Source organism: Folsomia candida, unplaced genomic scaffold (assembly GCF_002217175.1).
Source record: "Folsomia candida strain VU population unplaced genomic scaffold, ASM221717v1 Fcan01_Sc010, whole genome shotgun sequence".
Classification (NCBI taxonomy): Eukaryota; Metazoa; Arthropoda; class Collembola; order Entomobryomorpha; family Isotomidae; genus Folsomia; species Folsomia candida.
Genome location: NW_019091202.1, coordinates 3,626,199 through 3,647,222, shown reverse-complemented (window position 1 = coordinate 3,647,222; position 21,024 = coordinate 3,626,199). Strand labels below are relative to the sequence as shown.

The 21,024-nt window shown below is 35.9% G+C and overlaps 2 protein-coding genes and 1 long non-coding RNA gene across 4 annotated transcripts; 2 read left to right on the top strand and 1 right to left on the bottom strand.

Annotated features, from left to right (window-relative positions):
- Positions 1-4,636: 4,636 nt before the first annotated feature.
- On the bottom strand, positions 4,637-6,021 carry LOC118436706. Its single transcript, XM_035855262.1, has 4 exons — positions 5,950-6,021; positions 5,816-5,885; positions 5,679-5,729; positions 4,637-5,474 (listed from the first exon to the last, which is right to left on the bottom strand). The coding sequence occupies exons 2-4, from the start codon at positions 5,831-5,833 to the stop codon at positions 4,734-4,736; spliced, it is 810 nt and encodes a 269-aa protein (XP_035711155.1). The 5' UTR covers positions 5,834-5,885; positions 5,950-6,021; the 3' UTR covers positions 4,637-4,733.
- A 1,041-nt stretch (positions 6,022-7,062) lies between these two features.
- On the top strand, positions 7,063-7,393 carry LOC110854746. Its single transcript, XR_002548370.2, has 2 exons — positions 7,063-7,262; positions 7,332-7,393. It is a non-coding gene; the product is annotated as an uncharacterized LOC110854746 (long non-coding RNA).
- Positions 7,394-14,983: 7,590 nt separating this feature from the next.
- Positions 14,984-19,480, top strand: LOC118436851 (SEC14-like protein 4). Of its 2 annotated transcripts, none has more exons than XM_035855484.1 (5): positions 14,984-15,182; positions 17,869-17,983; positions 18,050-18,256; positions 18,711-18,791; positions 18,914-19,480. In XM_035855484.1, exons 1-5 carry the CDS (start codon positions 15,057-15,059, stop codon positions 19,138-19,140), a joined length of 756 nt encoding a protein of 251 aa, XP_035711377.1. In that variant the 5' UTR covers positions 14,984-15,056; the 3' UTR covers positions 19,141-19,480. The 2 variants fall into 2 exon arrangements, with proteins under 2 accessions (XP_035711377.1, XP_035711378.1); XM_035855485.1 differs by lacking the exon at positions 14,984-15,182 and adding an exon at positions 15,988-17,435.
- Positions 19,481-21,024: the final 1,544 nt, after the last annotated feature.

Genomic DNA, 21,024 nt, shown 5'->3' with positions numbered 1-21,024 from the left:
ACAGCGCGGTGTTAATTGCCCGCATTAACACCGCGTGGTGTCTATATGTACACCGCACTGGATTGACACCAGGTTATTTTGAGTGTAGATGATTTTGCCTATTTCTGTTTTCATTTGAAATTTCTAATTTTCTTATCTCAAACTTATAAATTTCGAACAATTTCATGGACTCAGATTTTTGGATATGTAAATATTTTCAAATTACAATTTTTGCAGGTTCTAATGCCCATGTGGGGAGAAACCGATGGTTGGAACACATCTATTCTCTGCATTCGGGTTCCGATCTAGCCCAACTTTGTTCATTGTATTGTTTGGCTGGCCAACACATTGGTTCAAGTTTGATCCATTCTTCTACCTACTCCAGGCAGTCCTACCGTCTGAAATTTTTCTGAATAATCCATTCAAAATTTTCGTCTTGCGGTGGTTCCTTTCTGTTATTATTATCTTCGAATTATTATCTTCGAGTCTGCCAGTGTGATAGAAAAATTAAATCTGGGCCTGGAAAAAATGGATAATGTTAGGTTTGGCAAATTCTGTAGTCAGAGGAAGTTGCTCAGGGTGAAGCTCAAGGCATTGCGACCGCTAACATTATACGCAGGTGTGTTTGACCACAGATTCATCAAGATAGGGGGAGACGTAAAACTAGTGTTTATGGAGAACATGGTGGACTTTACTATCACAGCACTTTTGGCATAAAGACATATGTGGATCTAATTGATAGCATTTATCTGATCAAATGTGATCCGTCATGCTAACAGCCTACGTTATTATACCGTGGGATATGTCTTATGCAACCTTTTCTACTATTTGCCTAAAGGGTCCCAAATATACATATATTCTAGTGTCACTTATTAATACCCATAATTCAGAAAAAAATGAGGTCAACATCTTATGCAGATCGTTTACTTAGGTAATTTTTTTAAAATTTCTGTGTATGTATGTATATTTCAACCAAGTACGTTAAAGTATAATTTAATTAAATTAAACTGGATAGAAAATATATGGATTCTGAAAAACTTTCGGGTAGGAAATTAACCTGTAAAACCTCGATTCACACTCCACCATAAATTAAAATACACGGTAATAATATGAACTAAAAGAGGCAAATTGACATTATTTCTGAAACATTTTCTAAACAATTCTAGGGGTTTCTAAGAAATTGATTGATGATTTTATTCAATTGCCTAACAAGTTCACAATAACAACAAAATATGATCTGCAAACTAGTAATGACACTATATAATAAACACTATATAATAGACACCGATATACAACTATATAGCTAACTAAATATAAAAACTATAGCCAAATATATTCCCATCATTCTATTCTAAATTATTTAAACAAGTGGGTTTGGGCGGTACTAAATATTAGAGGACATTTTGACTTGATTTTATTGATTATTGCGAGCTTTCGATCGCTAAACACCAGATTATCATCAGGCACAAATTAGTCTGAAAAAAAGAAAAAAGAGATACTACAACGTTGTTTGAATTTTTGGAAATTTCAATGACATAATGTTCATGGATGCATTAAAAAATTAATTAGTGTTGTGGACCAGATAGAGTTTACAGGCATTCCTTTTGATATGTTCATCCTTTTTTTCTTTTCTTATGCTTCTGATGAATAATCCTTTTTTGAATTTTCTGTAAAATTTCCTGGGTTCCTTAAGTATGTGTTTGTGGGAATTGGGGTCTACATAATTGATGATCATGTGTTTCGCAACGCAACATTTCGCAACCAAATTGTTGTCGTGTCATTTCTAATGTTTCTCCTATCTCTAAATTATTTTAGCATTCTTCACATAAAATTGCGGCCGGATAATTAAGCGTTTATATTTCACTCAATAGATTAATTGAACTTGATATCTGAATCAAATAGACTAAGCGATATAGGTATAGTCTGTCCACGGCAAGTTGAACCCGGAGATATGGAAGACTAAATCCCGGCCCATGCTTATTAACGTTGAACTCGAGTTTAGTCTCCCATATCTCCGGGTTCAGCTTGCCGTGGACAGATAGTAGATATCAGAATCAGATTAAGATGTAAACAACATTTTTCATGTTTTCATTCCTTGTAAAATTATGTGTCACCTAAGCGAACTATTTATATGGACCAAGAGATAAGGGAATTTTAACGTTATGCTTGTGCTTACAGTTTTTTTAATAAGGGAGAGCCATATGTTCCATATGTTTGCTTTACACGGAAAAATTTAAAACTCGTACTGTTTCTATGCTAGCAAAATTTGGAAGGAACGAAGCTATTAGATTGCATTTTGCTAATCAATTCATAATTTACAGCTTATTACAAATTAATTTAATAATCGCTACAAATTATATAAAATTGAACATAAATAATGATAAATAAACCATTATAAATTTGGTATGACTACGCAAGAACTGTTTTTGGGCTTTAAAGGGGCCACCAAAACGGGGCCTTCAAAACAATTTATAATAATTTGACTTTCTATTCCCAATTCTCCCTCAACTCATTTGCTAAAAATGAACAGATCCATTTTGCTCTTAAAATCGGCTCGAATAACTTTCCAATTTTACAAAAATGGCTGAATCTCACTTGAGAGTTTTATCCCTTTACTCAAAACTATTTCAGAGTGAGTACCCATATCGATACAGACTCCATTTTCAGTGGGACCCCAAACACAAGAGGTGGTTCAGTTTGGCACGAAAATATGAAAAGGGTTGGGCACGATTCATTATATTTTTAGGTTTCATACAAGTAGTCTCCGAAGCCCGCATTGCGGGCTTATAGCATCATATACAAATTGGCCAATCCAGAGTTAAGGATTGAGATTAGGATTGGGGATTAATTAGTCCTTAATCTCAATCTCGAATCCCAAGTTTTAGAATTTTAATGCTTAACCTTTAGTCCGACATCGAGTTTTAAATGTTTACATTTATTGAAAAGTTGAAAATCTAAGTTCTGTTGAGATCCCTCCCCGTTCGAAGTTGATTGCATTTTGTTCATTTTTCGTTTATTCTTTAGCAGAAATTTAAAAAACTGGGAACAATTTTGCAAAGCTACTCGGAACATGATAGCCATGTAGGCGAAATAAGCATTGGTGTGACCTTAAAACAAATGTGAGCTGTCGAGAGTAAACTGACGACTATAGTGGGGTTCCCAGGCCCGAGTCAACTGCCCATTATTAAGGGTGTTGACGGATCCCGCTTAACTTCTGACAATAGATTGAATTTCTAGGTCGCGGATCAACTGCTCAGTATAAGTGTTCTGAGGTCATGGATGAACTGCCGACTTTAGGGTGTGCCCAGACCCCGCCCAACTGCCGACGACTATAGGGGGAGCTCCTAAATCTCTGGTCAACTGCCGACTATAGGTGTACCAGGTCACGGGTCAAAAATCGATTATAGGGGGCATGCCCATGTGACAGATTGAGTCTCGAATCTAATCGATGTGCAAAGGGTCAAGCCGTGTTCAATTTGGGATGTGTTGAGTTATTCCGGTGGTAAAGTTTTCTCAACGGTTTGACACTTAGCATAGAACGCCCTCTACCGGCGAAGAATACAACATAGTTCATGAAAACGCCGATAGGTGGCGCTGTTCGTTTGCCAATTCTTAGTATTGATGACCTTTGACCTCCTTTTATGACATTTGAGAATTACTTTGCAGGAGAAAATAATTTTTTGTGATGTCAGGCTAGAGGAAACGATTTTGGTATGAATTTAAAATCAGCGCGATAAATCATGTCACGTGATAAATGACATCCAATAGAGGGCGCATAATGCGTGAATATGAAAAATCAATAATCTCATAATGCCCCAATCATTGAAAATCAAGGTGGGGCGCTTATGTTTTTTATTAAATTTACAATAACATTGAGTTGTGTCTCATTTTGCCCCATGTTCAATGAAGTTCAGCGCACACGCTCAAATTGGACAAACACAGTGAGTCACGGCTATTCTTAGTATTGATTCATGTACTCGTCCATTTTATTGATTTTTCAAGGATTTGAGCCAGAAAATGTTCAGTATAAAACCAGCCAGAATAATTTAATTTATTCATACAATAAGGCACCCTACTATGTAGGACATCGTTCAAAATCCCGTTCAGTGCAAAATCTAGAAATATAGAACATTTAGTAGTCCTTGTCCTAGTTCTTTGCGAAGGTATCATCGTGGTTGGCCCGCATACCACCATTTTCAGTAAAAGTATTGAAAACGACGTAATCTTTGGACTCAACTCGTTCTTACAGTATCACTCCAACCTTCGACAAGGTATACTCGTAGAAATAATTTTACCGTTTTGAAAAGTAAATGCATATGTATGTACAATCTGAAGTTTATACTATGTAACAATACGATGACGCCAGCGGTCTCGCTCCGATTTTGATGAAACCACGATAATTATGTAACCTTAGATAAATAAATCATCGTAAACCCCTGGCGCCGGTGGTCCAGTTAACCCCAAAAGTTGTTATCCTCGCCCCCTGGGGTCATATGTATAATGTCAAAAACAGATTTTCCCCAACCAAAATAATAATTTGTCGAATAATGAAATGTGAAACAAATTATTTGTCAAATTTTGAACTAAATGCATTCGAGCAAAAGTTCCCTTAAAAAAACCGAACACAAGTAAAAACAGAGAAACATACATATACAAATACTTTCAGAAACGTTACCCTTAAAAATGTAAGGAAACCTTAATTTATTCATTTCATTTTCAACCTCAAATTTGACAATGAATCCCAATCCACTCTATTACACCGGAGGAGCCTTGCACACCTTCTTATGCCCTGCATGCCACGCCTTCCGCTGACACTCTTTCGAATGATACACGACCTTCTTGCATTTCCCACAGCGCGGAAAGGTCACCACTCTCGTCTCAACTTCGAGACAGTCGATCCCCCCGCAAATTTCCATCTCGACCGGTCCCCCCGGCCCCGGTTTCATGCCGGACAGCATGGCTTTCAGCATCAGTGGATTCATCCTCATCGACGCGATGCCACCCGGAGGAAGTGGCGTCTTCCACTGGAAAATGATCCTCTTCGCTTGTGGCGCCATGAAGAGACCGCCGAACCCCGAGTCGTTCTCGTTCTTGACCGCGATGTCCTTCAAAGTCAGCAAAAACGGGGTCTCCATCCGTTTAACGTCTTCCAACAGGGTGTACATGGACAAGTAGTCGATGATGTGTTGAAACGTGGTCCAGTGATGGGGCCACAGACGCCATCCCACCGTGACCGCTTTGCAGTACGTCTTGAGCTCGTCGATGCCTCCAACGGTTTCCATGCGGAGGTATTTTGGACGGTAGTACAACGGGTAGATAAGGCATCCATACGAATCGCGATGATCCAGGGCCGTTTCCGTCTTGTCGGGATCGAAAGTTTCCATGTTTTCGAAGGAGCCGATTTTTTTGTCGAATTCCAAGAGGGGCGTCATGTATGTGGAGGTTCGAAGGGATTCTTCTTGCCCCGAATCTGACGACCGGTTGTCCGCGGAGGACTGAAAAAATTGAAAATTATTAAGCTTAACGCGCACTACATTTAATTAATTAATTAATTAATTACACAATTTTGCAATTGGAAAGTACAAAAGAAGTAATTCAAAACTGGAAAAGTTTAGAATTCGTGAATCGTTCGAAGCAAAATTTAAATTCATTTTACAATTGTTTTGAAATTATTAGTAAACAAATTAAGCTTATCTTACGCTTGGATTTTCCACCCCTGCGATTTCGCCATCGATTCCGACGATTTCGACCTACCCGTCACAAAATAATTAAATATAAGTATTCAAACATAGTTAAAAAATGTTTACGTTTGTAAATAATTAAAATAAATATTTACCTCCTCTTTATTCTCCATGACGTTTAAGTAATGCGCAGAGAAGTAATGCGTTCCTCAGTGGGCGATACGGCTAAAAATTGAATTTAATTGCAGTCCAAGCAAAGATAGGGAAAGTTAATTAAAAAATTAATTACCTGCTGAAGACGATGAGATGATGTGTTGAGTAAAGAATTTGAGCTTTTTTCAACTCCCCGCACACATTTGTGCCACAGTGCCCTGGATATATTTCTGAAAAATTTATAGCATGCGGGGTTTGAGTTTTAATTTTTCTGTCTCAACTTTCCCTTCTTCCAAATGGCGATTTTGAAACGGTTCGTATATTCAGCCATGAGAAAATGTAAAATTTGAAAGAGTTTCGAGCAAATTTTAAAAGCAGCATGGATCTGGACAAGGTTAGAGTTAAGAGAGAAATGGCACATGCAAATTAATACAAATATGCGGGGCAGTTACATACATATGTACAGAAACTTAAATATTTAATTGGTCAGCTTGGAGGATCCGTGAAAATTGAGGGGATTGTGAGACTTAAAATTGGAATGGCATATATAATTTATATTTAACATTGATGACAATTATACACTTTTTCCCATGTTTATAAGTATAAATCATTGTGAGTTTGAGAATTTAGCGATTGTGTTGCAAGTATTCGTGTTCGGTTAGATAATGTTTTTAAATAATGTCCGGCCGCACGGCTTAATGTTGCAAAGTGTGTTAAATTATTTCGCAAATTGCAGAAACTCGGCGCCATGAAAATTTATTAAAGTTTGCGAGATAACGTCAACCAGTACATACTTAAATGTTATCTGCGTTGTTTTGTAATATTTGGGTCTTCAATTCAATTGCCAGCATTCGAGAAAATTAATGACATGTTTGTGAGATAAGTATGTATTTACATATTTGATTACATATGTACATTAAGTCAATAAATATTTCGACATTCCATTATTTTTAAATATCTACCCATCAAAAAAGCCATTTACCTGTTTCCTCAACTTATCTAAATTACCGTTTATGCATTTATATGTACATACATAATTACTGAAGTTTATAACTGCAATCGGTAAAGAAATTGGCAAACTAAACGTACAGTGGCCTCATAAAGGAGGGGGACATGGAAAATTTGCATGGCTATGAATCATATACATACACTCTTAGCAACTTGGTAAAGAATTCTTAATAAGCGTCTTTACCGAGCTCTTGGTAATTACGCGTCCTACAAAAATTATACGGGGTTATTACCGTAACAATACCAAACAGGTAACTGGCCTTCCACCGCAATGTTCTAAGTTATCTTTATAATTTTGGTAATAAACTCCTACGAGCCGGTAATTATATCCTACAAATTTAGATAACACTCTTTACCATAATTTTCATTAAGTGTAGTACAAATGTTTCCCGTTGTGGTGCTGATGAGATCTACATTTTGGTGTAGTTTATTACCCTGGAGGTAAGAATTTTAATACATTTGGTGTTAATTGTGAGACGCTAAACATTGAGACAGTGGCGCATTTGTCAGTTTTAGTTTTCGCTTAGCTCAACTCAAGTCAACATGACGAAATTAATCCAGTGCTGCCCGTGGAAAAAAAACGATAAAAACTTCTGGAAATTCTGGAAATATAGAATTTTTGGTAACAGGTAAGTATCAAATTATCATATGTAGGCGCCTTATCAAGATGGTGATCGGGAACCATCAATATAGGAAAGAGCTAATAATAATCTTATGCGTTTATTTTTTCAGTGAAACAAAACTTTAAGTTGGAAATCGGAGCAGACTTAAATTTCATGTAAATATGTATGTATACATGTGTATGTAACTCAATAGTTTGCCTTATACTTAATTTTTTTAATTATGTTAGAATGTTTCAAAACTATTGTACAATAAATATAATTGATTGAAAGATTATTGTAAAGAAAAGCAAAAAAAATCTATTCTTTTCGGTGGAAATCTGCACAACATTTGGTAATAATGGGGTATACTAAAACAAAGCATTAATACCGGTATGAATAGCACACCGTGTACAAAGTGGCATGGTTTATTACCAGGCGGTAGACATTTTCCTACATATTGTCGTGCATCTGTCATACATCATGGTATTAATTTTGTTCAAGTGTTCTTTATTACCACTTGGGGTTCAGTCAATTTCTTTACCAGCTGGTGGTTATTATTACCGTTTCTGCAGAGTCATATACGTGTGCATTTTGGTAATGATTTGGTAATGATTTTATTTAGAGTGTATGCTCATGATCAGACGTCGGATATTTATTTATTTATGACTTTTTCAATTAGCGCCCGATGTTTTTCAAACTTAGCAGGGACCTTTATGGTCATGAGTAGTTCACGCTGTCGAAAAAATGTTTTCAATATTTTTCAATATTTCGGGGTTTTAGAAAATATAAATATTTACGTAAATTTTTCGACCTTTTTTTAAAAAAAAATATTTTTTTAATCGGAAAATCATGGTTATTTTAAACTTTTGGGCAATTTTACACAAAAAATTTCATTTTTGGAGTTTATAAATTTTTTAGTAACTTTTAATTCAGACTTCAAGACTTCCGACTTTTAATTCATGCTCGTCGAAAACTACTTGGAGGAAAAGCTTCACTACACTCTTAGAAAAAAATTTTTGAGAAGTAAGTGCACTTTTTACTCCATATGAAGTAAGATTTACTCTGTATCAAGTAAGCGTTACTCTGGATTTAGTAAACTTTGCTTCATATGGAGTAAAAAGTGCACTTACTTTTCAAAAAAGTAAAATTTTTTCTAAGAGTGTACTTGTCAAGAACAAAATTCGATGCCCTTTTGAGTTTTCGTACACTCGTAGAATACTGCAACATTCCAAAGGGTATTAAAATCGGTTGTTGCCAAGAAGTGAACCTTCCTCCTGATAACCAGAGGGTTATCTACAACGATTTTTAAATTGGTTAGAAAAAGCTGAAATTTGGTATCAATGTCCAAGGTGTGTCAAATTTTCAAGACGCTAAACAAGAATTTGATGCAAATAAAGGGTGTTAATAAAGTCCGATCCCATGCATTTTTTGGAGCGTGGTTGTTACAAATTCAGCTGGAACTTTTGAACCAGTGAAGTTATTTATTTCAAATTTTTACCATGGGAGGAACAACTAAACGTGTAAGTCATGAGCATCTTAGAGTTGAGATACAAACATTGCATCAGCAGGGGCTTAAACCTACAGAAATTGTGCAAAAATTGGGCTGCAGCCGCAGAACTGTTTGGAAATGGAAGAATACAAATTTTGTCCACGACAAAAAGCGACCAGGGCGACCCAGAAAGGTGTCACCTACCACAAAAAGAATGATTAAAAACAGACTTTGCAAGAAAACCGGTAGTTCATTACGTAATTGAGCAAGGGAGTTAAATGACTCAAAACGCTATAAAGAGAAGAAGAAGCAAATTAACTGTGTGACCGTGCAAAAATTTGTGAAAACTACGAAGTGGGGTCACACAGCTTACAAACTAACCAAAAAAACCTCTCATGTCACAAAAATATATCGATGACCGTCTGAAATTTGAAGAACTCCTTCAGAAAAGTGCCCATTTGAGTGAAAAAAGACTTGGTGAAGAATTGCGCAGTCACATCCTTTGGACTGACGAATCTATTATTGAACTATATCCAAAATTGAACCAACAAAATGTTCGTTACAGGACAGAAAACAAATCGGATGTACCATCAAGAGCGATCCCAAAATTCGGGCTTAAATTTATGGTAGCGGGTGGATTTTGTGCACGTTGCGTGACCCCTCTACATATCATACCAAAAGGCCAATCAGTCAATGCAAAGCATTATATGGAAAAAATATTACCTATCTATTTCGATAGCATGGGGAACAAGGAAATATTTCCGAATGAAAGAAAAATAGTTTTCATGCAGGATGGTGCTATAGCCCATACAGCAAAAGCGAGTTTGAGTCTCATCAAGACGCAAGTTTCAACGGTCTGGAGCAAGGGGGTGTGGGCCGCTAACGGCCCAGATTTGAATCCCCTGAAGAACCAGTGGTCCATACTTAAGGAAAATGTATACAAAGAGCCACAACCCCGGACGAGGGAAGAGCTAGTAAAAAAAAGTTCAAGATGTATGGAATTCGATTTCCAGAGGCACATTGGAAAAATTAGCACAGAGCCTTAAACAAAGAGTTGAGGGCATGGTTAAAGTAAATGGTAACAAGACCAAATACTAAGGTAAATATGTCGAACATTTTTTGTAAGTATCACGGGTAGTTTTTTTTTATACTAGCCTTCACTTTTTTACAGGAAAAATGGGATCGGACTTTATTAACACCCTGTACATCCACATGTACATACATCTGTATGGGTACATATACCATTCCATGTCTATTGACTATTTCGCAGATTTAGCGTGTTAAAGCTTTAATATCACCCATTTATAATGCCAAAATGTTTGAAATGCAATTTGAGCTATAACAATTTGAATATTGAGCCCAAAATCTGAATTTATAAAAAAATATTTTCGGGTTTTGAATGAAAATATAAAATACATTTTTTCGAGGTTGATAGTAAATAAATACCCGACGTCTGCTCATGATACATAAATCCTGAAGAATTTTAGGTTTCACAATGTCCTCAATCTTACCGCGGTCACTCACCCTCTAACCCGCTAATTACATATACGTTTATCTTATCCATATCTCGTCTCGCTATGTTGAACAAATTGGCATAAATTTGCATTTGCCTCCTTTCGGCAATTTGTATGTACCTTCAATACAATTTACTTTTCATGTGCCTCTTTCCCTTTCAACTCTTTTACATAAACGTGAACGGGTCAATTTTGCTTTTAAAATTTGACTAAAAACCTATCCAATTTTAAAAACATGGCTGAATCACATTTCAGAATGTTATCCCTTTACTCAAAACTATTTCAAAGCGAGTACCCATACAGATACAGGCTCCATTTTCAGTGGGATACCAAAAACAAGAATTGGTTCACTTTAAAGCGAAAATATGAAGAGATTTTTACAGTATTCGTAATATTTTTAGGTATTTTAACCATATTCATGTGCTCGTTGTCAATTTCATTGATTTTACAAGGATTTCAGCCAGGAAATATTGAGTATAGAACCAGCCAGAATAGGACATCGTTGAAAATCCTCGTCAGTGCAAAATCTAGAAATATCGAACATTTAGTGATACTTGTTCTCGTTCTTTGCGAAGGTATCATCGTGGTCGGTGCGCATACCACCATTTTCAGCAAAAGTATAGAAAATGACGTAATCTTCGGACTCAACGCATTCTTACAGCATCACTGGAATCTTCGACGGGGTATGCTTTTAGAAATATTTTTACATTTTTTTCATCTTAATTTGACAAACTTTATTTGATAAAAAATGATAAAATGTCTTTGATAAAATTTCACTATATTTTTCGGAGTGCTCTATGCCAGAAAATGTCACAAATTATTCACAAATCTTGGAATGTTCCTATACCGATCAATATTAAAAGTGGATTTTCCAGGTTTTTCTCTTACGAATGAGACGAAATTTGAAGCCTATACTTTCGCCTATTATAGGAAACTATAATAGGCGTATAATTAATTGGTTGGTTGTAATTAGGAAACAGCCATCGTACTCAAGAGAAAGTCTATTGAATAGCATTAGGTACACAAGTGGTTAACCTTGTCTCCCAATCGGTAAAAACCCTATAAAATAGTCAATAAAATTCCTTAAATTCCAGATCATCCCCCAAAACCTTGCTGCCTCACAGCAAGCGGAGAAATCACCTACTTCGAGAAAATCTTCACCCATTGGCTTCATTCCGCCGTCTGGGCGCCGATAATCGGATGCATCGTGGTCGTTTTAATGAACGGCGACCCTATCTTATATCCGATTAATTATATTTTCTCGAAATTTCCTAAAACCCTGGAAATTTCTCTACTATTTTGTCTAAACAGCGGGATTCTCCTCACATTCGTAATATTCCTCATTCGTCTCTTCATTTCGACTTTATTCCTGATAGAATTCTCGCACGATCTGGCTCGTAATTTTAATCAGTGTCACGTACGTGGACGGGATAACGGACTACTTGACCTCGTTACGTTCCTTATCAACCCGATTCTTACTTCGGGGAGGTTTTGCGCAACAATTATCCAACTATAGCATCTTGCTAATCATAAACGGCATCCTGTACGAATTTATGGGAGTTTTCGTTACCTTCGGATTATGTGCGACTTCATCAGCTTACACGATTAGTTTGGCGATAGTGATCCATTTGGGGGGCAAGCTCCCCCAGACGCTGTCCTTCATCGTAGCGGACGTCTGTCTCTTTGGATTCTTCGTTCTGGTCGTTTTCTTAACCTTCGCGTCGAAATGTGACAAAGTTTCGGGTGTCATTTTGCACCGATTTGTCGCCTCGGTGGGCGAATTGGAGAGGACAAAGGTGAGAAGGAGCGTTAAAACGAGGCAGATTCGGGCTTTGAGACGGATCACGATTTCGATGGGGGTGAACGGTTACACAGCTTTTGCCATAACTGCGGAAAATTTGTTAATCACTATGAAACTTTTGATCGACATATCGATCAATTTTGTGGTTTTCTTCAAGTAGAAGTGCGTTTTATGTATGTATGAATATTACATAAAATGTATTTGTAACTGGTTGTATAATTTTCCGTAGATAAGTATAATTAATTCGTGTCAATTTGTGGATAAGCATAAGTTTATAAATTTCACATGTTTGTCATGCCATATTTATTTGGCTGTTTCGTAATCGCCGTAATTTTACAGCATAAGTTTCAGGAATCGAAATTGTTTCCAATCCCTGCAAAATTACAAAATTAATAATTTACTCAAATTTTTCGACTACTCATATTCGATGGGGCTGTACGATATTACTTACATTGTATCTTATTACTTACGCGATAGCCTCGTGCATGTTTTTCGTATCCCACTTTTATTGTGACGAATAAAAATGGCTAGACTTTTTGCATGATTGTGCAATGTCATACATCCAATAGAAAATATTCGCACTGCGACTTATGTAGGTTTTATAAAAAAATATGAACGTACATATATTATTTTTCATCTACATATGTAATTTATGTATGCCTTCACTATTAGAAAACTGGTACATATTAAATCATACTGACCGGAGTACATACATACATATACATATATGTAAATTACTCTAACTGACGGGTAATGACGACCATTACCGTTTAGTGATGTAGTGTAATGAAAGATTTACCACGGAGATACAAACTACACATGTACTATAAATCCGATATGATCTTATTTCCCAGCCCATTCCAGTACGGATTATACATGTCTATGTGTGACTCTTGTACCAGAGCTTTTGCAGCCTATATACATATACAGATATGTAATCATTACATTTACTGCAATTTAATTACATTGTTGCAAATTTGAAGTAATTGTGTGCAAAAATGAATAAATCCATTACATTAAAGTCCATGAAAATCTAATGGTGAGAAAACGAGTGCAAGTATTCTCAGGAAAGCTATGCACATATGTACATGTGCACATACCGCACCATCGTGATAATTATATTTATTACATTTAACATGTTCCTAAATATGTATAAGATCGGCATTTCCGTCTGTCTATTTCTCCATTGGTGTGACAACTATTGAATGACAATAACACAAAGCACGATGAGATTTTCAACAGGACCGAGTTTGAAGACGAGCACTGAAAGTCACAGGTCCTCATTTTTTCTTAGGTGAAGGAAAAGTAACCATAAAGTGATCATGTTAAAAGATCACCATGGTTACGGCGAAGCCTAAGTATGCATTCAGCTGCAACTTTGAAAAGGTCCCACTCAGATTTAGCACGAACCGTTCGTTGCATGGAAAACATGTTGAACAAAAAAAAACAGATAATTCTGTTTTACAGATACGTTTTTTCGATTTTTTCAAAAATTCTACTTCCTTCTGGTACAAAGTCCGATGCCTAAAATTTCAAATCCATTTCTTGGCATCAAGGTAGCGTTTCCGACCGGGGGCTTGCCATTTTTACTATTCTCCTGGATAATGCGCACATTTTCAGCCTTTGTTCGACTTAATCGGATGAAAACTCAAGGAATTAGAGCTTTTTGAAATATTTCCATTAAGCAACTTATTTACGTATGTATATACGTGTTGGGTTACTGGTTGCTAACGTATGCTAATAGTTTATTTACCATCGCTATTCAATACTCAACATAACCAATGTTGCTAGACAATCGAATTACGCTATTATTAGATCGCTAAGTGTCAAGGAATGTTGCAACAGAATAAACCTTAAAATTCTGAAACTGGGGGAATTAAATTTGTATGACATGCATCCACCCAAAGGAGAATTAACAACGTTTAAGATTTGTTAATTATGATTATATGCATTGAAGTTCACAAATCACTAAAAATAATTAAATAAATAAATTTTAAAAAACAAACTTAGGTGAAGGACGCGCTTAAAATATTAAAACAAGTTGCGTTAAAAAATGTCATAATATCGTTTAATATTTATTGATTTTTTCTTCACCGTGGGCCCAACTAACACAGTAGAGTAATATACTTTCAAGCATTTGGAACAATTGTACGAAATACGTAATTTTTGTATTTAATAAATTTTGAATTTGATTCAAAGTTATCAAAGAGATTTGAATGGTTATCTTTCAATAAATCGCGACACCTCTTATAGAGGAAGTTTTCTCATGTTCCGGCGTATTTTTAATAACTTCTGTAATGCTGCCCTTCATATTTAATCAAGTCGTTGGTTTAGCTACATTTATTATTGATTATCATTAATTTGAAAATTTAATACTTGGGCCCACGGCGAAGTAAAAATTAATAAATATCAAACGATATTATGACATTTTTTAACGCAACTTGTTTTAATATTTTAAGCGCGTCCTTCACCTAAGTTTGTTTTTTTTAAATTTATTTTTAAAATTATGTAGAACGAAATTATATAAATATGTAAGGCTTTAAATGATTTGAGTTATGTAAATCACATGACGTTCATTTTGATGTATGACACACTACACTGGTTTCACCTCTTAGTTCCATTCGTTGCAACGGTTTATTGTATCCTATCCTTCATAATTTGCTCGTCCTTACACATGCTTGGCAAGAGTTTTAAGGACGGCTTACAAGTAATTTATGCAAGGATATTTCATACTTTATTCCAGGTGAATAGTGCATCGTGCAAAGTTTGGAACTCTCCTTACTTACAGAATAATTCTTTTTTTCTAACAACTTAACAATTTCTTCGGAAATGTTTCACAAGTTAGATTTGTCTCTTTTACTACTTATCTTTGTGATGCATTTAACATTGATCGGTTCTCTTTCCGTGGATGATTTTTTAACTTTGACATCCTCCCAGAAAGCTAAATTGGACGAGGTAAGGATTCATTAACATAGACAAAAAAAATTAAGCAACACGACAATTTACGCAGTTTTTTGTAACTTTATAAAATCCGTAAAGCTACAAACCTTACATATTTTTGAAGGAAAAGCTGAAGTTTACCCAGATCAGGGGCGTCTCTTTATTTCATCAAAGCTTACTTTACAAAAGTTTTACAAAGTTACCAAAAACTACGTTAATTCTCCTGGTACCTTTATCGGCATGGCTGGACTACATTTCCAAGTTTTTTTGTCATGTGATTTATTTAAACCAGTTTAACCAAGCTAGTTTTTTACCTTGTAGAAATAAATATTTTTCTGCTAATGAGACTTGGGAACTGTTACCATAATCGTTACTACATAATCCACGTTTTTATGGAGACTAGTACACTCTCAATAATTTTTTGGCAATGTTGTTACCGGCGGATATACTATGCAATTCTACCGCGTGGTAACACTATAGTAACATATTGTCTTCTGTGGGTAAGAAATTGTCTCCGGTATCGGTAATATTTTTATTACCTTAGCGTTGACATTGGGGGCGGAGCAGGATTTAGCCTCTGTATATATGTTACCCTTCGGTGATAAATTATTACCAGAGCGGTAGAGTTGCATAGTACCTCCGCCGGTAACAATATCATCAAAAAATTATTGAGAGTGTAAAACATTAATACGAGGGGAAAAATTGTGCACATTTTGTAAACATTTTCAATTTTGTTTACAAATTTGCACAACGTACAGTCAATGGAACAAGTATTGGCAACACCCACACAAGCTAAATAAAATTGGCTATAACTTTGGCATGCATTATCAAATTAGCATGAAAATTTGTACGCATTTAGCAAATCCAATGTAGTGTTCGATTATAATCATGTTTCTGATTTAAATCTAGTAAACATAACACAATTCTGATTTTGACCTCAACGAATCAGATGCAAACCTGCAAAAAGTATTGGCAACATGTGGCCAAATTAATTACTCAAAACAATTTTCTTAACCATCTTCCACATTTCGTCACGGTAAGTTAATTAGGTGACAAAATATGAGGTTAGCTACATTTTAAGTCTACAGTTGTGTTGTCTGGAGCCAAAATGGCGACACCATATGAGCTGTATTTGGCGCGGCGAGAAATAATCATGTCTCTTTCACAAAAAAGCTTTACTATCGAAAAATCAAAGAGAAAACATACTTTTCCATATTTACTATTGAATACGTAGCAAAGAAATATAAAATGACAATCTCAGTTTCTACTTTTCCATGATGCGGAAGAAAAAAGTCATCTACGCCCAAAACCTAAGGATGACTCAAGCAACGAACCACTAGAGAGCGGAAGATTTCAGCTTCCAAATCCATGTTAAATTGGAGTATCAACTGTAGGGTCAACATATCATACAATATGGTGATCAATCAAAAATTATGCCTTGGGGTTTCAGGCTCCAGAAGCCCGACCGACGCGAGAGTACCCAAAGCGAACCACCTCAATAAATCGAAATGGGCTAAATATCACCCTAAATAGAGTTCCGATCAATGAAAAAGGGCCTACTGGTCCGACATAGGCATATTTTACTTATTCGGAGCTCATTAATTGGTTCAAGTCTAGCGGATGCAATAAAAGGCTCAGAAATACTAAAACGTTCGTATGGCAGTTTAACACATAGGAGGATCGATTATAGTTTGGGGTTAAATGACCAGTTCTCGGCGTAGTTACCTGGTCACTATCGATGAAATCATGACCAGGAAGGTGTTGTCGATCATTCCAAACGATAATTTGAAATCATTTAACAAAAACCTGGCCTAGGAACAAATTTCATATTCCAAAAATTTGGTGTCCCCAAACATGTAGCAAAATTAACGATGCAAGTTTTTGGAGACCGAAAAGGTTAAGATTCTTTCGTTGGCTGCACAGTCTCCTGATGTGATTCTGATTGTCCGGGTTAAGAAAAGAGAGACCGATGGGAAACCACTAGTCGAAAAACGAGCTTGTCAAAAGTTTAAAAGAACTGTGGGCAGCCATATAAAAAATCGTTATATAGGAACTTGTCGAATAAATTCCACGACCTATTTCTGCTCTTATTGGGTCGAGGGGAGGTGCCACGCAATACTAGAAGCACTTTGTCGCACTTATCCCCAGTTTCGCACCCTTATGATACCACACCTTCCTCACGAGTATATGAAAAAGGACATCTATCTTATCAGGTGGTTAAGGGATCGGAATTTTGACGTTGCCGCTGCAGAGAAACGTTTATTAGCGGTAAGAAGATATCAGTACATACACTCTAAGTAATTTGAAGACAAATCTCAGCCCGAGGGGTGTACTTGACATGTACACTACTTCTTTTCGGTAATGATTATACAGGTTTTTTTTTCAATTAAAGGAAAATTAATCAAAACTTTTTGTACGAAACAAAGGTGATGTTGTTATTCTAAAAAGATGATCAATTTTACTAGCTGAATATACTATTTTTTATATGAAAATGGCGATTTTTCGTACGAAACTGGCAATTTTTTAAAATAATGACGTCACATCTGTTTCGTCCACGAGTTTTTGACTTGCACCCAGTTCCGTAATTTAGTTGTTACCTAAAAGTATTAACGTTGTCCGAGGGTGACTATCCGCAAATTATTTAGAGTGCATCTGTACATAAAACCACAAATCCTTGCATTCAAAAATCTTTTTTATTAAGCATATCCGATGGCGTTCCGAAAACCAGATCGATTCCATCCTATCCGAAGATTGGGACGATTTTGATCGCGAATACAGAATTTATATCGAAGGGTGTGACAAGGACGGAAAACCTGGTAATTTTCCCGAATACTCGGGGGTAATATGTATGAAGTATAAAATTATAGCTTAATTTTCCCCAGTAATTACAATGTTTCCCGGAGACTGGGACATAAGACGGGTGGCCCTATCCGGGAAAACTAAACTGTTTCTGCGCTACCTTGTAAAACTTTTTGAAGAGGCGTTAGTCACTGTGAGGGCGATGCAGGAAAGTGGACAAAATGTTACCCAAGCAACCATAATTTGTGACCTGGCTGAGTTCAACGTCATCACGAATGGATGTCCAAGTTGTAAGAAATTTTGTACTGATTAACCTAAAACTAGAATATTTTAATATTCAGGCTAAAATATTTTTCAAGATTTCATGCCGTGTTTAACTACTCAAAATACTTTAATTCATCCTAAATTAATATGACGTTAAAAAACTGAAACGTTGCAAACCGTAATCTGAAAATTGTGCATTTTAACTTTTTTTTTAATTTTGAAAACTTCTGTATATTGATTTTGAACGAAATGTATTACACTCTTAATAGTGCTGTTACCCTTTTGAAAAAGTGAATGTACCAATTTACCAAATATAGAACTATATTTGGTAAACTATATGTACGTCAACTTTACTCTTTATCAAACTAACGATACTCTGGGTTTGGTATAATTTACTGAATATAAAATTCAAAGTGCATTTATTTCTCAAAAGAGTAGCATTATTTTTAAAAGTGTAACGTGTACTAAACTATTTTCCAGGTATCGCAATCTACATCCAACTAGCGACAATATACGAAAATAATTATCCCGGCCTGGCGCATCGGCTTATTGGAATAAATGGTATAAATAATAGATACTAATTCCGAGACGAGAGGCATAAATTGCTCAACATTTTACTGACAAACTCTGCAAATTCATGTTTAATACTGTTGCTTTTATGGATTTTTAATATTTAATTTCAGTCCCTCAGGTTGCCCTAACTCTCTGGGACTTACTTAAGCACTTCCTCAACCCGCAGACCACGGAGGTGTTACACGTTTACAGTAGAGATAGGCGGTCCTGGGAGCGCGCCCTTTTCAATGAAATCGATCGAGACCAGTTACCCACAAAATTTGGCGGACATAAAACCAACGATTCTCTGGACCTTGTCGAGTATCGCGGGCTGAATAAAGTTTTCGCTTGTACTTAACCGCATTCCGAGCGCTTGTGTTACACCTCTAAAAATTAGATAATCTGTATGTATAATAATAACTTCGTAATACTAAACGGGCAAACTATGTAAATAGGATTAATATTTTAGCAATATTTAATTTGTGCAAACTGTCGGTATACGTGAAGAATTCATTCGTCTGATTATTTTATATGCATTAAATACTAACACCATGAATGTGATTGATGTGCCGTGTATGAAACTGATTAATTAGGGTTGAAAATTATAATTATTAATTATGCACATAGGTACGTATGCACAGGGTGGTTTAAATGTCAGGTTACAATTGAAAGTTTTTCAATTAAAAGAATTCGTAAATTTCTATTAGCTACGGATTTGGGATTGAGATTTTTATTAATTTTTGATCAAAACTTATGGAACACTGATGACAGAATTTCTAAAATATTGAATTTCAGAGGCAAAATTTCGGTAACTAATGGAGATTTGCGAGTTTTTCCCATTTAAAAATTTTCCATTGGAACCTGACATTTAAACCACCCTGTATGTATGTAAGAATGACCACCGCATGTATGTAAATATGTAGGCCACATTTAATTGAAACTTTGAGATGGGATGCTCCTAATCTTTAAATATACATAATTTGAAATCACATCAATCATGTAGAAGTATGCAAATATGATAACTAATTTTAAGAACACGACAATACAAATTTATTGACCTGCGAATAAAGAACAACAAACAAACAAAAAGGATTAAACAGATGCGGATCCGCCGGTTTGGCCGATCTTGGGTATCCTTTCCGTGGGGATGGAGCTCTAACCGCTGTTTCCCTCCACTTGATTACAACGTTTTTAAGTTTAAGTACAGTAGAAACGTACTTTCGACCGACGATAAATCCATTTGCAGCAAGTTTTCTAACAATCGCTCTCTGGCTCAATCTGTCTTTGGAAAACACTTTTATGAGTGCGTCGCAGTTTGGGGGGTGCTGTAGGGGCATTTTTAACCACAGGGAAAATGTAAGTAGTTCAAAATTTTCGTAAACTATTTAGGTATAACATATGCAAATTTTGAAAATTCCGCGACTGTGCATCACACACCACCCCAAAAATTAAAGTGGCTCCTTCTTCTTGCCCAGCCCTCTGTACAGTTTTTCTGACTGGAGATCTACAGTGGTATCATATATTGATATATCAATAATATGATACCAATGTAGATCTCCAGTCAAAAAAATTGTACAGAGGGTTGGGCTATTATTGATATATCAATATATGCAACACCACATATTTTTTGCAGTGTACACATGTAATCATTATACACTCACTATGCACATACATATATACACTGTATCAAATCTGAACAAATTTTATACAGAAGTATGTCTATGTACATACATACATTTCAATAAGTTCCCGACAACCTTGTGGTGAGATAATGAGCCAAAAATTCTCAGGGAAGCTACATAACTATGTATGTAAATAAGTAAGGGTACATATGTACTACATCATAGTGATATCTTTGTGCAACTTATTCTCTTTAAAGGGGTGAAACCCTGTTATAAGATCGTCATATCCGTCCGTCCGTTTGTCGGTTGGTTTGACAACTCGTGAACGAAGGCAATTGAATTAAACTTACAACACGTTCGAGTTAGAAGATGAACACGGTAAAGTATGTACAGTATGTCACTTTATTGTAGATGTTGAGACACGACAAGTCACCTACTAACCGTAAGGCTCCGTCTCCTAATATTATGACCTTGGGTTATTATTGCCACTAATCCTGAACGTGCCCTGACTCATTGAACTCTAACGTCACAAAGAATACCGGACAAACAAAACCGTGGACTTTACTTTAACCACTTCGGATAATCTATCTAATCAATGAATATGAGTAGCAGCAGCAATA

Excerpts from the sequence above, each read along its gene's own strand:
- LOC118436706 (XM_035855262.1), bottom strand. Across the intron at positions 5,475-5,678 it reads CAGGGGTGGAAAATCCAAGC|TCCTCCGCGGACAACCGGTC; the intron begins GTAAGATAAGCT and ends CAATTTTTTCAG.
- LOC118436851 (XM_035855484.1), top strand. The coding sequence starts at position 15,057 with ATGTTTCACAAGTTAGATTTGTCTCTTTTACTACTTATCTTTGTGATG. Across the intron at positions 17,984-18,049 it reads TGACAAGGACGGAAAACCTG|TAATTACAATGTTTCCCGGA; the intron begins GTAATTTTCCCG and ends AATTTTCCCCAG. Across the intron at positions 18,257-18,710 it reads CACGAATGGATGTCCAAGTT|GTATCGCAATCTACATCCAA; the intron begins GTAAGAAATTTT and ends ACTATTTTCCAG.